Source organism: Falco rusticolus, chromosome 10, assembly GCF_015220075.1.
Source record: "Falco rusticolus isolate bFalRus1 chromosome 10, bFalRus1.pri, whole genome shotgun sequence".
Taxonomy (NCBI): domain Eukaryota; kingdom Metazoa; phylum Chordata; class Aves; order Falconiformes; family Falconidae; genus Falco; species Falco rusticolus.
Genome location: NC_051196.1, coordinates 23,298,104 through 23,313,545, shown reverse-complemented (window position 1 = coordinate 23,313,545; position 15,442 = coordinate 23,298,104). Strand labels below are relative to the sequence as shown.

At 49.4% G+C, this 15,442-nt stretch overlaps 1 protein-coding gene across 2 annotated transcripts in view; it reads right to left on the bottom strand.

Moving 5' to 3' along the window:
* Window positions 1–2,660: 2,660 nt before the first annotated feature.
* LOC119154246 (peroxidasin homolog) overlaps window positions 2,661–15,442 on the bottom strand; it is a 48,029-nt gene continuing 35,247 nt past the window's right edge. For both annotated transcript variants that reach the window (XM_037401568.1, XM_037401567.1), the window contains 11 exons: window positions 14,418–14,530; window positions 12,951–13,107; window positions 11,401–11,509; window positions 10,475–10,632; window positions 7,669–9,172; window positions 7,072–7,206; window positions 6,238–6,446; window positions 5,393–5,507; window positions 4,937–5,030; window positions 4,485–4,602; window positions 2,661–3,136 (listed from right to left, as the gene is read on the bottom strand). In XM_037401568.1, the coding sequence (XP_037257465.1) occupies window positions 4,507–4,602; window positions 4,937–5,030; window positions 5,393–5,507; window positions 6,238–6,446; window positions 7,072–7,206; window positions 7,669–9,172; window positions 10,475–10,632; window positions 11,401–11,509; window positions 12,951–13,107; window positions 14,418–14,530 (2,690 nt within the window). In that variant the 3' untranslated portion in view covers window positions 2,661–3,136; window positions 4,485–4,506. The remainder of the gene's footprint in view (window positions 3,137–4,484; window positions 4,603–4,936; window positions 5,031–5,392; window positions 5,508–6,237; window positions 6,447–7,071; window positions 7,207–7,668; window positions 9,173–10,474; window positions 10,633–11,400; window positions 11,510–12,950; window positions 13,108–14,417; window positions 14,531–15,442) is intronic.

Here is a 15,442-nt window from a genome sequence, read left to right as displayed (position 1 = left end):
TGTGTATTTGCTGGGTGGATATTGTGGAGTTTATAACACCAGATCCTTTTCCCTTTTGGTCTGCAAAGACCTCCCAGGATTAACCCACTAAAGTATCTGCCTCCTCCCACTAATTCCCCATTGCAGAGGATGTCTAGGGAATCCACTTCCCAGATCCACCAGGATCTGGTGCTGGCTCAGCCTCCAGCAGAGATGGGTGCCCCTCAGCATCAGGAGGTCCTTGTCCAATGCAGGGTGCGGACCAGCCCCAGGCACCTGTGGTGTCCGGAGCAGAGCCCTGGCACACAACCCCGGCTACAGCTGCACCAGCATACCCACGCGCCTCACCATCCTGGTCCTGCTCGGACACAGACACGCTAGCACTGCCCTGCTGAACCCCAGCGACCGCAGGCATCGGCAAAGGACCGAGATCTCCACCTCACATCTTGCACACGCACTTTAAGCCACCCGAAGATCACTGCTCCGGTGAGAAACTCCCAACTCCAGACCCCCCAGCCCCTGCTTGGGTTTTATCATTTAACTGTTCTGTCTAATTAGTGGGAGTTTTGTGCCTGGCAACTCCGCTCCTGGCCTTGAGCCCATTATTTCGATCCTCCTCTGCTTGTAATTGGTCTGGGTACCTCATTTTGGGTGTGCGGTTGGGTTTTGAAAGAGGCTGCTTAAAGAAAAAGATGGAAAATTAATTGTAGGGGTCTAGGCTGCAGACTGCAACCGTGTAGTGTGTAAAGAGCAAACAGGACCCATTGCATGGTCAGCAGCTCGAGGCCTGCTGTGTCCTGCATCCTGGGTGCCCCATGATGCCCAAACAACTTGCAAAAGGTGGATTTCAATATCTGGGTTTGGGAGTCAGCAATTCACCCTCTCCCAGGCAAAGAAGCCCAGGGCAGAGGGCAGGAGCACAGAGCCCTTCGTGTTGCTGCACAGATGGCAACTAGGAAAAAAGGGAGTCTTTAATAAAATATTCTACTCCCTACTTACCAAAGCAGCACCTGAATAGATGGGTATTTCCCCCAAGATCTTTCCCCACCGGCCCAGCACACAGCCTCGCCCTTGGTGGCACGCAGGGATGTGTGATTTCTTTGTGCATTCTTCCCTCTTTGGCACAGGGAGGGAAAGAGGGGATGAAGCACAGGAGGGTTTGCAACACATGGGGAAGGGACATCCCCTCTGCTGTCCTTCTGCAGTGCTCCTGACAAGTCTGCTCCTCACGTCACACTCCATTAGGAGGAAAATGGACTGTTTGGTTATGCACTTAGAGATTACCCGAAGGGATCGAGCACCGAATGTTTATGCCTTACTGTTTTGAATGAGGACTTTGTAAACTTCTGCTCTGCAGGAGAGTGGAGACTGATTTACCTTTATTGACCTTTACCAGACTAGATTCTTCAGTGGTACAAGCGATAGACAAGTGCAGCTGATTTATAACACGCAAGGCTTTGGATCTTGATTTGCACCTAAATGAAAGAGTACTTCAAAATGACAAACATCCCTGAGGACTAAATACTGCCTCTGAGCTGAACTTCCCAGACATGCATAACACACACTCATCACTGCAAACCCGTGTCTGCACAGGACCCATGCACAGCTCAGAGTCCCACGCCAGGAAATAGCTGATAAATCACAACCTTTTTCTAGTATCTTTTTTTTTTATTTTCCTATTAAGTTCCAGGAGCATCCCTGCTGCTTTGAATCCCTTTGGTACTATAAAACACCTAAAAATAAAACAAGAAGAAAAGAGAAAGCATGTTCATAAAAGTTTCTGGTCCTTGTACTGTGGGAAGGAAGGTGGGAGGGTGCAGGAAAAGTGAGAAAGATAAGGAAGGCACAGATATCTGATGGATCAAGTATTTTCTCTTCAGTCCCTGTGACCAGCTTATAAGGATGTATTAAAAACCAACCTGTCCACAGATCTGGGGCTATGGTGGATACACAGGGACTTCAGTTCTAGCACCACTAAAAAGCCCGTCTGAAGAGCAACAAAACCATAAGACCTGTTCCGTAGAGCTGGTTACACAGTCCTGGTTTAGTTGCAGAGCACCTGGGAGCAATAAACACAAACAGCACTTTGCATTCATCCATGTGTCAAATACTGCACATCGTGTTCTCCCAAACTAATTGACAGAAACCAGCAGCTCCCCTCCACTAATGAGCACGGCCATTGCACCTAATTATCTGAGGTTCTGTTCCAGGTCCTGCTACGTTTACACTCAAAATACATTTTCTAGCAAAGAGCGTTTTGCAGGGTGGGGGGAGGAAGAAAAGCATAAATCCAATTAAAACCCTAAAGGGGCAGAAAGGTGGAGAATGCTGGTCAGGCCAAGGAAAATGTTTTTGAGCACTGGGCACGTAACAGTAGGTCACTCGCAGGGGCACGTAACCGAGGATGCCCCACTGGTTACCCAAGGACTGGCAAAGCACAACAGCTGGTCACGGCGCTGTGGGTGGCCGCAGTCTGCTGCATCTGGCACCCCATCCCAAAGCACCCAAATTGCCAGGAGACCTCCGCGAGCCTTGGCTTCACCTCCTCGCTGCTGGCAGGGACTGCAAGCCCAGTCCCCACGGTGCTCGCCAGGGCCCCAAGGTTCCTCTTGCCCTTTCTGTTGGCATGGGAAGATGGCTGGGGGGTTGTTTTGCATTTCATGTTTGTTGTTTGTTTGGGGTTTTTTTTAAGACTTCTGCAGATGCTTCCTGGCACCATGGTGCATTTGAGAAAGGTTTTGCCTCTTAATGAGTTGTTTCGGTTAGGTGCCCATGGGACATTTCAGGCAAGGGGTGGCAGATAATGGCAGCGTTGCGTGGGGAAGAGCGGAGCGAAACAGGGACACTAAAGCAGCTTCAGGTGTTCTCCGTTTCCTGGGGACTGCGGAAGAAAGCGGCATCTCGGCAGACTGCTGGTCTGTCACCACCAGCGAGGATAGAGCCCACCTCGGGAGGCTGCCAAGGGGCTGAGGGGCTCGAAGACAGTCAGTGCAGAGGGTTCAACACAGGCAGAAGTGCAGTGGCCCTGGGACCGGGAGCGGTCCAGGAGGTGTGAGAGGAGGCAGAGCATCATGGAGTCTGGTGGCTGCTGTTTCTGAGCCCTGTAGGAGTGGGTTGGACTGGCTGGTGGAGAGCAGGAGTGTGGGTCACAGGGCACCTGAAATGGCACAAGAAAGCAGAAGAACTCTATGGGAGGCAGCTGGAGGCAGAGCGAGGTGTTTGTGCGGTGCCTGGCAGGTCTGGGGCACGCATCACCGCAGCACAAGAACAGCAATAGCCCACAAAAACCCACAGAAATACTTCCCAGGGACCCTGTAAACACTACAGTGCTCTTCAAAGAACTGAAATGACAGCAGGGAAAAGCCAACTCGGGTGTCACACTGCAATTTATGTCAAATTTCTAAAGGCAAATCGCTGTTTGACTGGAAAATCTATAAGGACCAAAACACCAAATCAGACTGGAAAACAGCATGGCCAGCCTACAGGCTTCCCATTCTGCTTTCTGCTGAGATTATCGGCACAGAGCAGCCTTTGCTTGCCCTGTCCTGTAATCTAACCTCCAGAGGATGCTCCTTCTACAGATTGCCTGGTAGAACAATGCTCCTAAGTCCTCTGCTCCAGTCCCTGGAGTAATCATTTGCAACACGTAAATACCATTAAACACCTCTTCCAGACTGGCAGGTGCCAGCAAGTTGTTCATCCTCTTTCAAGGCTGCTGGGATCTCCATGGCAAGAGGGCTAAGGGAGCTCAGTCTGTGCTCTCCGTGCCCCTGAACACCAGGGACCAGAGGGGTCTGACAGCTCTGTGCCAGCACCTGCCCCAGCTGAGCAGCAGCAGGAGCCCCCAGGCTCACAGTGACTTTAAACACGCACTTCACGGCCTTGCTCCCTTGGCTCGAGCTGAGCAAACAGAGGATGGGTGCTTCCAGAAGAGAGGTGCACAATGACTCAGATGTTGAGGGAGAAATCTCTGCCAACATGTAAGCAAATGAGGGATTGCTCCATCTGCCCAGATGTCCTTGTTACCCTGAGGAGGAACCAGTCCATCTGCGCCATCACTGAGCTTTGTGATATCTTTCCCACAAAGGTCCTTTGGAGGCTGTTAGATTTGGGGTTATGATATTAAGTGTCGTTAGAAGAAAGCTACCCAGAGTCCCAAGAGAATAGGCCTGAGAAACCTCACCCAGTCCACCCAGTCCATCCTATACTTATGTCTTTCCCCATCTTTGCCAAACCAGTTCTTAAAAGACCTCCAGGAATGGATACACCACAACGTCCCCAGACAACCCATTCCAGTGAGTCACTAATCATTACTGGGAGAAACAAGTGTCTAACCTGCTGCGTTTAAGCCTATTACCTCTGGTCCCATTCATCACCAGATTGCTCCATTCCTTTCTGCAACAGTCTCTTCTGCAGGTGAAGCCCACTGAGGTGTCCCACCGCACGCTCAGCAGCACCGGCTCAGATCCACCTCTTGGACCTTGGCCCAGAACACACACACTGACCTTATACAAACGGGCAACACGGTCATCTTTTTCTCCATTTATCTCCAGTCTTCTTCCCCTGTCCATGCGTGCTGGTGTTCCTGTGGGGCCACCTCAGCTGGCTCTCTAGTGCATTTACCTGGCAGGGACAAGAAAGCAGCAGCTCTAAGACAAGTCTGCACCATTGCACAGGTAATCTTTTACCTGTCCCAAATACAAGAAGAAAGTGCTGGCTCAAGTTGCCTTGACTGAAGCTCAGACTTGCACTTTACCCTACAGTGGTAGAGGTCTGAGCTCACAGAGCTCCGCTCCAGCTCTTCTCTCCCTACTCTACCTCTTCTGGACCTGCCACTGATTGGATGGTTGCTCATGGCTCTGGAGGACACAGAAGTCGCAGCAGCTGCTCGTAGCAAAAAGCTAAATCCTGCTCCTGGGGTGACTCCATGGAAGACAAACAGTTGGGCACAATATACCTGTTTCCGTAGGGAAGCAACTGTCCTCTCCAGTTCAGCCACAAGGGACTCGAGATTCTTTCTGGAGGAAGGGCTTGGAGAAGGCGCCTCATTTCTGGGGTCAGAGATAAAAAGTGAAAGGGATTATGCAAATGTCAGCTTCCTGGATGAGAGAATCATTCTGCCGCTCCAGCATCAGCCTGCAAGTAAGCGTCAAACAGAAGTGCTCGCCTGCCAGGTGCACCTGCCAAGGGATGCCAACCCAACAGCCACCCAGCCCAGACATTTAAATATCAGAGTCAGGCTCGGCACTAAAGGACTGCAGAACTTTGACTGAGCTCAGCATCTCTCTACTGAAACACCTCTGGCCTCCAGACCTTTGCAGAATGCTAATTTCAAAGGCCTAAATGGACCAAGTTATTCAAAACTTTTCTCACACTTCATAAAATGGAGGTGAAAGCAGCGGTGATACTACACCTGGGGAAGGCAGCCTTATGCTTGGCAGGTTTTTCCTCTGGGTAGCTGAAGCCAGGTGATCTCTTGCTCCGGAACCGCTGAGAAAGAGCCCTGAATTGCCCGCGTGTCTGGCAGTCTTGGGAAGGAAGGGAAAATCTCCAGTGAGTACTCGCTTTTAAAGCAAAACCATGTGGATTGCAGGCAGCGCTGCCCTCCTTCGCCAACCACCCTTGATACGTCTCTTATTCCAGAGGAGAGGAGGCAAGAAATGTGTGTAACGGGGCACGCATCATGCATGGATTCCCATGTCTCAGCTGGACATCCATACCCAGCATACCGCACAGAGACCGTGGCAAGGTCTGTGGCTTAGTGGCAGAGTTTTACAGACTCCCAAATGAGTCCGTAAAGTGATGGGTGGGGGGGATCACCCTGTTTCAGTCTCTCCCCCAGGCATGAGCTATGGGCTGTTTGCAGAGACAGAAGCCCTGGGCTAGGTGGACCTTTGGCCAGATTCAATGAAGCTAACAGGTTTCCTATAGAGGTGGTCGATGCCCCATGCCCGTGCCTCTCAGTGGTTAAGAGTCATTTGGACAAGTGCCCTTAATAATTTGGTTTAACTTTTGGTCAGCCCTGAAGTGGTCAGCCAGCTGGACGAGATGATCATTGTAGGTCCCTTCCAACTGAAATATTCTACTCTGCTCTGTTCTGTTCTACTCTATTCTTCCTGCATCCATTTGCTGACATGTGGTTCTCATGGTGTAGCAAGAAACCATCTCCTGGCATTTCATATAAGGTGACTGCATGTGACAAATGCCACCCAGAGCCATCCCCATGTCAGCTGGTGCTAGAGCAGCCTCCTTCCTCACCCTCACAACAGTCCTGCCACAAGCGAAGGTCCACCGCAGGAATCTCTTCGCAGCCAACCATGCCCTGCAGGTACGATGCCACCCTGAAGACATCTCTCTGGAGCTGCTGGATGTGGTCACTGTTGTCACAGATGACACGAGCGAGGGATGTCTGTCTGATCTGCGTCAGCTGTGCGGGCGTGAAGACGCCAGGATTCTCATACCAAAATCTGCAGTGGGTTGTAATCACAGCATGACTCAGGAGCAGAAAAGGGTGGAGAAGTGAGGCTGGGAGCGGGAGAAGAGTTCCCTTACACCTGTGTGGCAGCACCCACACCCTCAAAAAGGAGCTTTTATTCTGGTGTCAGGTGCCCTTTTCTGAACCCATAAACCCCTGTGAGCTGCTGGCCAGAGCTGCAGGGTGCCACCATCTGCGGGTACAGCCCCTCACAGGGGCACCCCAAGGCTCAGGCAGCTCTGCTCTAGCAGGCTGGGACATGGGTGAACAATGCTCCTGCCCAAAGTGCATCACCAAAGACGCGTCTCATTCACACAAGTCTCAAATAAGAATTAGAAGGAAGCTCCTGTGGACATTTTCTAGCATTTTCAGGAGATATTGGGCACATCCTCAGTGGTGCCCAGTGTCCTGCAGTGAAATGAGACTCATTACATCAGGAAAGGACACACTGGCAGGAACTGTGGCAAGTCCTCTTGGAAATACACTGGACAGAGGAGACTCTTCTTTGTATTGTAAGACAAGAAATAACTAAAAATTACAGGTTCTGTTCCTCCCATAGGGAGCAAATCCCCCCAAACAGAACACCAAAGACTTTGCGTTGACTTCAATGATAATACCTGTCTCCATCCCTCAGCCTTCTGAACTGTGTCGTTAACAGGCACATCAGCGTTGGTCCAACTCTGGTACCAGGGACGAGATCCTCCACCATCAGTGCTGGAAACAGGTCAATATTTTTGGTAGTTCCATATAAACTGCAGGATAATATATATTAAAAAAAAAAGTTAAAGACTATCAAAGAGAGGAGATAATAAAAATCTGACCCTATCATAGGAATTTGCATGTAAGGAACTCATCTGGACAATATTTATAATGGTATTATCTAAAAGACAATGGGATAAAGGTTTGCCTTGGAAAGGGGCAGCCAGTGCAGATAGGATGCAGTTTAGTCTCAGTGGAAAATAGCTCCAAGGCTCAATCTCCTCCCAAGCTACACCACAGCAGTGCCTGATGACATTCCACTCAGAACCAGCCTGCTCACTCGAAGAGCCCTCATTTGTCTTACCCTGTTCTTAAAGCACAGCTATTACCCTATCTTAACATCTGTGGGCAGCAATATCTGGGAAGGTTATTTGACGGACGTCCTGGGAGGAGCAGAAACTTTTCACTGACTGATCTCCAGTGATTTTGATGCTTCTGAGTCCAGGCTACAGTACCTCCTGAGCTTTTCCCTGATCTCCAGGTTCTTTATCTCATTTCTGAGGTCCTCAAACTCCTGTGCAGATGAGAGGTTGCAGAAGACCCTGAAGTCATTGTAAGGTGGGATGCCATGGTCTCGCCCTCTCTGGATGTTGATAGCAGCCAAGTCCAGTGAGACAGAGTGCGCCATGGAGAAGAGTTTCTCAGTCAGCTCCATGTTGAGGAGTTCAGAGGGGACCCGCATTTTTCCAGGAACCCCAAAGAGCCCGCGGAGGAGGGGGTCAATCCCACCCTCCTGCGTGATCCTGAAAGGGGAGAAGAAGGCCTTGTGCAGGGGGATGTGGCCTTGGCGGATGGGCTGGAAGGTTTCGTTCAGCCGGTACAGGATGGGGTTGATCAAGGTGTGCCCGAAGCGGAAGGCAGCAGTGGCAAAGGCGTTGAGAATCCCCGCATTGATGTTGGGGTTGTAGCCTTTGTACTCACCCAGCATCTTCATCCCAGCTTCCCCAAGGACCTTGGGGAGCCACTGGGCATAGGTGATATGCTGCATCTGGGCACCCACAATCTTCCGCGCCTCGTGATACAGGAGGTCTCCATCCCAGTGGGGATTGAGGGCCGACAGCTCAGTGGCAATGCGGTTGTGCTCCCTGAACCACAGCGTGTGCATGGCCGTGAGACCCAGCTGCTCGTTGGCACGGTGGTCCCCAGCCAGGAAGCACGGCACGGGGCTCTCGTTCTCATCTCTCATGCACTCAGTGGGTGGCCCCACAGCAAAGGGAAGGAGATGCTTCCCCGAGCTGGGCACGACTTGCCCTTGCTTCAGCAGCCCGTTTTGGTTGCTCAGATCCCGCAGCTCCTGTGATTCCTGCTCTGTGCTGCCGTAAACATTGGAGGCATCAATGTAAGATGTCAAGTGGTTGATCTGCTCCCTGGCGTAGACGGAGTTCATCAGCAGGGAGGTCATCCCACTGCCACACACAGGGCTTGAGCGGACAAAGAACATGCAGCGCCCGTTCCTCACACGGGGGTCATTGGCAGGGACCATGACGGAGAAGCAGGGTGGGTCGTTGCTGCACACCTCGCTGCAGGGTGCTCCATCGGAGAAGCGGGACATGCTAATGGCTGCCACTGTCTGGTCCATGTCGTGGTCCAGAAACTGGCCCCACTGCATGAGCATGTGTGTGAACTGGTCATCGGGGGTGATGGTCTCAGTCCCGACCATGGCGGTGGAAACAAGGCGAGGTAGAGGAAGGGGCAGGTCCCTGGCATCTTCTGCTAAGGAAAACCCCCGGGGGAGGTTAAATCCGTTCTGGTAGGCAGGTTTGAGGAGCCTCTGGAAGGCTGTGAGGGATGCACCCCACATTGGGTGCTGGAGGTTGTTGCAAGAGCCGTCGTGGGTCCTGTACTTCTTGTGGAAGCAGATATCCGAGCAGTTCGGTGTGCGGCGGTGGGCAGAGCAGCCTGACAGGTTGGCAATCATGTTCAGGTAGTGAGGGGACACCAAGTCGTTGTACCGATAGCCTGCGAAGGTAAAGGCAGAGCACCAGGTCAGACCGCGGCCACTGTAGCCATCCGGTTCGTACCACCCCGTGTAAGGGCTCCCTCCATGTGAAACCCATTGCTGGGTGGGCACTGGAAGGCCAGGTCTTTAATCGTGGTGTTGCTGTGTCATTTATGGAAGGCAGATGAAGCACAGGGTCATATCAGGCCCAGAAAGAAGAAAAGAAAGCAAAAATAATTTAGTATAAACTGCACAGAGTGGAAACCAGAAATAATGTGGCTGGTAGACCAAACTGTGGGGGTGGTCTCGGTCTCCGTTCTAGGTTTATTTTACATCTCTCTGGGTTATTGCTGCAGCCCTGAGCACCATCAAGCATCCGAACTCTACGTGACAAGCAGCAGGGAAGCCGTGGGTGACTGCCAGGATGCTACGCCATGCGAAAGCGCTGAATAATGCTGTGCCGTGCGGATGCTGACAGGGCAAGGAGGAGGAGAGGCTGGCAGTCCGACCAGCCCAGACGAGACCTGCAGCCTGGAGAGAGACTCCTCGCACCCTGGAATACATCCAGGCAGGAACAAAATATTTACAGGCCCCAAACGTACATGCCTGCTACATGATGATTCACACGTATGGGTAGAAACACGCCGTGTACAGGAATGTCTGTTGCATATAAAGGAAGCCCCAGTGAGCACGTTTTGGAGTACTGCTGCTGGGTGCTTGGACCTCTAAAAAAAGTACTAAGTACTTTTGGTGTTGCACTGCTTTGTTGTTTGCTATCCTGCCTCGATAGAAGGAACCTGAGTGCCAGACCCCATCTGAGTTTGTAGCTGAGAGGTCCAAGCAGTAGAGGGACAGGGGGATGACACCTCCCCTCCTCCGTTACAGCACCGGGTAGTCCGGAGTTCGCCAGGTTTTTCTCGTTGCCACTGGGAGGGCAGGAAACACCTCTGGCCATGCTGCTGAGGGACTGAACCTCAGATCCACAAAGGCACTCCTCCCTGAGTTAGATAGCTAAATACTTTTCAAGATTAGAGCTTTCACAGCCAGTCAAGAAATCTTCAGCAAATGGGGGCACTCAGGAAGAAACACTTCCCTGAGTACTGGGTTGGAACAGTAAACGCAAGCCCAGCCCTCCAGCGGTTATGAAAACCATGGGATGTCAAAGAGAATTGCAACCCAGACAACACATTTCTTGATATACCCAAGATTGATGTGGACTTTGGTACACCGTTGCAATTTTTAAACTTTCTGGATGTCTACACACTGTTGTTTTAATTTAATCCTACGCACAAAGTTAAGAAGGGAAATAAAATCTCTCCTACCTGTGACATTCATATCCACGATCAGACCTTGTTGCACATGTTCCTGAATCAGCTGCAAGGTCCTTTCAAAGATCTCCCCTGCCCTGGCTGTTTCAATGGTGTAGGGGTCCCGGGGGTAACGGAACAGAGCCAGCAAGTCGTTGGGTGTCTTGGGGCGTCTGTTTCAAGGAATTAAAAGTGATGCAGGAACATTAAAATAAGCAGACTCTGCTCAGAGCAATGAGACTAAAGACAGCAAGAGGCAAGCTCTAAGCCTCGTCTGGTGCTTGACCCCCAAAACTAGTGTGTAAGACCAACGTGGCTTGCCTGCATATTGCAGATGATTAAAAAGAAAGGATATTTTTCCCCAGGAAAACACACATATTTCATTTCCTCAGCATCCCTGGGTTTTTCTGCCATGATAATTTATTTTTTCACTTTTCAACAACTGAAACCCAGAGGTTTTGGGCTTAATACAAACTATCCATCTTTTCAATAAAAACTTATATTGGGGTGGCAGAGGAGGGAATTACCATTCACTGGAGAAGTCATTCTTCATTGAGGAAATAGAATAATTCCATTATTATTTCTGTTCACCATACACAAAGTTAGCTGCATTTATAAAATGACTGTGCTGATTAATTTTCTTTTCTGTGCACTCTCTCTGGAGTGAACTCCAGCTGACAAAACGCACGTTGAAAATATAAGTGACTTAAGAGGTGATATTTGTGTACCAGATTTTTCCAGAATCCCAAATGCCTGTTATCAAGTTCCATCACATCCTTATATCTACATGGTGCAGCTTCAACCTCCAATACTCAAAAAAATACCATAGCCTTCATTCGTGGATTGTCAGTGATAAAACGAGATTTGAGAAAGCTGCATTTGTTGTCTTTTGTGTCTCGTTTCTGCTGCAAGTCCCAGATTGTGGCGCTTCACACACTTACTTGCTGAACAGCTCCGTGCGTGTTGAATTGATGGCGTGGTCCACGCTGCTGATGGCTTCCCGTATCGATGTGGCTACAAACGTGTCGCCGCTCCGACCGACGTCCGTGGCTTTCCAAAGCAGAAAGAAAGAACAAAATATCCTAAATTTACCTTGATATGAATTTGTCTTCCAAGCTCAAAAAAATCTGCTTGTCAGTACAAGCCCCGTAGTAACTCCACTGCGGGTCAAGCTGTGTCTCCATTTGCAATATACACACCATGAATTTCTTTGTTTAAACAATTCTGAATTAAAAAATAACTGCCTGGAAAAGAAGGTGATGTTTTCAGGAGATGGCTGTGGAAGATGTATTCAGAGTTTGCTCCTATACAACTTTGCAGACAAATGCCTGTTTCAGTTGGTGATTAAACCGAAAGAAGAAAACATAAAAATAACAATGAGTAAACGCAAAATAACATATTTACTTCCCACAAAAAAAAAAACAACCCACAACTTCTAAAAGTCATTAAACTCATTTGAACATATTGTTCATATATTAATTTTCCATTTGTGGAACACTTCTAAACCAATTCAAATTTAGCGTTAACACATCATATACATAATTTTAAATCAAAAAAGAAAGCTGCCACTTGAATACCTTCAGAAGTAAACATGAATTCTTAAAAAATTACTCCAGAATGCATTTAAGCCAGGGCCTTTGTCACAGCTGAACAAACGAGTTCCCATTTGGCTACCAGCATATGCAATTGTCAGCTGGAAAATGAGGTAGCAATCAAAAATAAATCACAGAAATTATCTTAGGAATAATTTCAAATTACAAAGACATTTCAGATGACTCTCAGCTCCTCGCATACAACCCCTGTATAGAAAATGATACTAAATTAATCTAATAAGCTACTCACTATCCATGCTGGCTATTCCTGCGTGCTGGACGAATACCCCTTTACTGCTATTTTTAACCTCATTGCTCGTCTGTGATTTTGTTTCCTTCTCCGTTCTTCCATACCCTCTGAGAAGTACAAGTTCCACTCCTGACCCCTGGTTTGCCTAGCAGAGTTGTCCTACTGCTCTTTATTCATTACAACTGCCCTAATGCACAGAGCAGTAGCTGGAAAACAGCGACTTCTTTCCCATCCCCAGGGGACCGAGCAAACATTTCAGCCCTGGTATCTGCAGCACCAACGCTGTTCTCCTCCTCCCTCCGCTGGCGTGCAGGTTACGGTGACTTGTGACACATTTTAATCAGTTTCTCCCTCCCAGCAGAGGCAGTAACTACGCGCATGCCAACAGCTCGGCTTGCGGGAGGCGGATTAAGCCACCTTGGGCTTTGTGGGGAGCAATTGCAGCTCAGTTGAGAAAACAGCGAGGAGCAGCTGGGAGGCGCATGGGCTTTCACGGCCCAGCAGCTCCCATCACGCCTGCGAGGGAGCTGTCAGCAAAGAAGCTAGAGAAATAACAGTTATCTGTTCAAAGCGTAGGCGCCCACACAGCACGGCCCCTCCTCGCACCAGAGCGAGAGGAGACGCGGGAGGCACGCGGGAGATGCCCTACCGGTGATGGTGAGCTGCATGGCGCTGGAGGTGAAGCCAAAGGGGTTTCTTGCGATGCACTCGTATCTGCCCTGGTCAGCCACGCCAAGGTCTTGGATGGAAAGGGTCCCGTCTTGGCTTATGTGGAACTTGCCACTCTCTGTGATCTGGATGCCCTCCTGCCGCACCATCAAGAGACAGAAAACGTGTGAGGGAATGGAAAGTTTCCCACCATCCCAGCCCCCAGCCCATTCAGCAAACCCGCAGATGGATGCGATGAACTAAGGTGGCCACCAGATGTTAGCATTGCTCTTCCAGAGAAACCAGCAAGCCATCCCAGGACATCTGCTCCTGCCTGGCCCCACTGCGAGGAGGTGCTTGCTCAGCCCCTTCGCCCTGGTCCACCTCCAGGCACTCACCGCAGGGCACAGACACGCCACGCGTTTCCCTGCGGTTCTTACGGACAGGCTGGCTGGAGCGAGTGTTGCGCCCTGATGCCATCACAGAAGATTCACGGCACATAAATAAGTCTAAATGTCTTCAGTCTGGGGACAACCTGAAACTGGTGGGGTTTTGCTGGCCTCGAACTGCACATCCCAGCCTTTGCTGGCTCTGGCCAGCACTGCTGATGGAAGCGCCATGCGCAGCAGCATGCTCATACCCTGCGTCCCAGCCTGGCTGGTGGCAGAAGTGGCTTCAGGTGTTACTCTTCTCTTCTCCTGTTTCCTAACATCTTTCTGCTGCCTTGCCCCAATCTAACACTTACTCTGCTGCCCTCCCAGGCTCTTTTCTGCTGCTCCCACCACTGGCGGCAGCCCAAGGCAAGCTGCAAGGTCACCTCCCACGAGACCTCTGCGGGGTAAATGAGGCTCAAGCATTTTCCCTTCTAATTTGTTCTGTGCCTGACTGTGCTCGAAGGCAGGGCAGGGCAGGTCCCAGTGAAGGTCCCAGGAGTTGTGCTATAGCACAGCAGGAAAAGCCTGAAAAGCTTCATCTAATGAACTCTTGAAAAGAGCAGCCAGGCTGCAGTGTGGTTTTGAGGGATCAGGGCTTTGCCCCATTAAAGCTGGAGCTGATCAGCATCATACAGTCCCACCAGTGGGAATCCTGGAAATGCAAGGCAAACTACTTGGAAAAAAAACCATTTTCATTTTTTTCCAGGAATAGTCAGTCACGTGTTTCTAACATCCTGGAAGGTTACTGGCTTCAAGTTACTTGTTTGGAAGGAAGAACAAGAGAAAACAGGAATGTGAGCTGTGAGGCTTCGAGCTTGAGAAAGAGCAACATTCTTTTGGACCATAAAACCCCCCAGATCAGTGGAAATGTTGGTCCTTAAACTTTCAGCAAACACAATCTATTCCATGTGTATTGCACAAACTGATTTAACTAGCTGAGCTGGGAGAGGTGTTTAACAAGAGAGATGTTTAACACCTCCAGGGAGAAGCCATCCCGCTTCCCAGTGAGCCGAAAATGCGGCATCATCTCTTACTTTGACCCAGGTTATGGTGGGCCGTGGATCTCCCTGGGCAGCGCAGGTGATTGCAACGTCCTGGCCTGTCTCTGCCACCACGTCTTGGGGGGGGTGAAGGAACACCGGTATCACTGTGCAACACGGGGGGAAAAAAAGTCACAAGTGCAAGAAATGCATCAAGGAGAACAGCAAAACCTGCATTCAAAAGGTCTCAGCGTGGGCAAACCAGAGCTGCTGGGCTCTTGCTGCTGTTTGCAAGGGCTTTTCAAAGGGGTGTCACCTCACCCGGGCTCGCTGTCTCTCTACCAAGTCCCCTGTAATTTACGTTCATTATTTTCTGCTCCTGTGTGTCTCTCCTTGAGGCAAATACATAGGAATGTGCTGGGTTCTCTGTCATTTAAAATCATTAATCCAAAGGCTTTCTAGAAAAGATGCTCTCACTGAAACAAGGATCATGAACTGATCCAGGAATTATCGGATGAAGCTCTCTGGAAAGTATTAGTCGAGTCACATTAAATAATTATAGTGATCTTGCTGGTCTTAAAAGATTCTGCAAATTCTGTGCTTGAAGCATCGCTAATTTCCTGTTTCTAGACAGTTTCCTTCCCTGCAGTCTACCATTAGTAAAATTCTGCCATGTTTGTGAACAAGCAGGGAAATTTTCTCATTTAGAACAATTATTTATAGGGGAACAAAAAAGAAAATTAAAACATGAAAGCATTCCTGTGTGCCTTGCATTTTACAGAGGCTTGATTTAGAATTCCTAAATTTAGGCTGAACCTACGACCTGGTAAGTAATGTTTAAGACAAGTGTATCCAGAGCCAGAGTTAAATCTTCCTTGCAAGGAATCATTCTGTTTTGCAGAATATTTCATTTAAAAAAGAATCCTACAATTAGTTATGTAGGAAAGCCAAAATTTAAAAACAGGGAAAAAAATTTCACTAAGAATTTAATACCTTTTTTTTTGTACATTATCCAAGAAAAATCCTTTTTTTCCTTTCCTTTACCAAAATAATTTTCTTAATGACAACTCTCAAACATA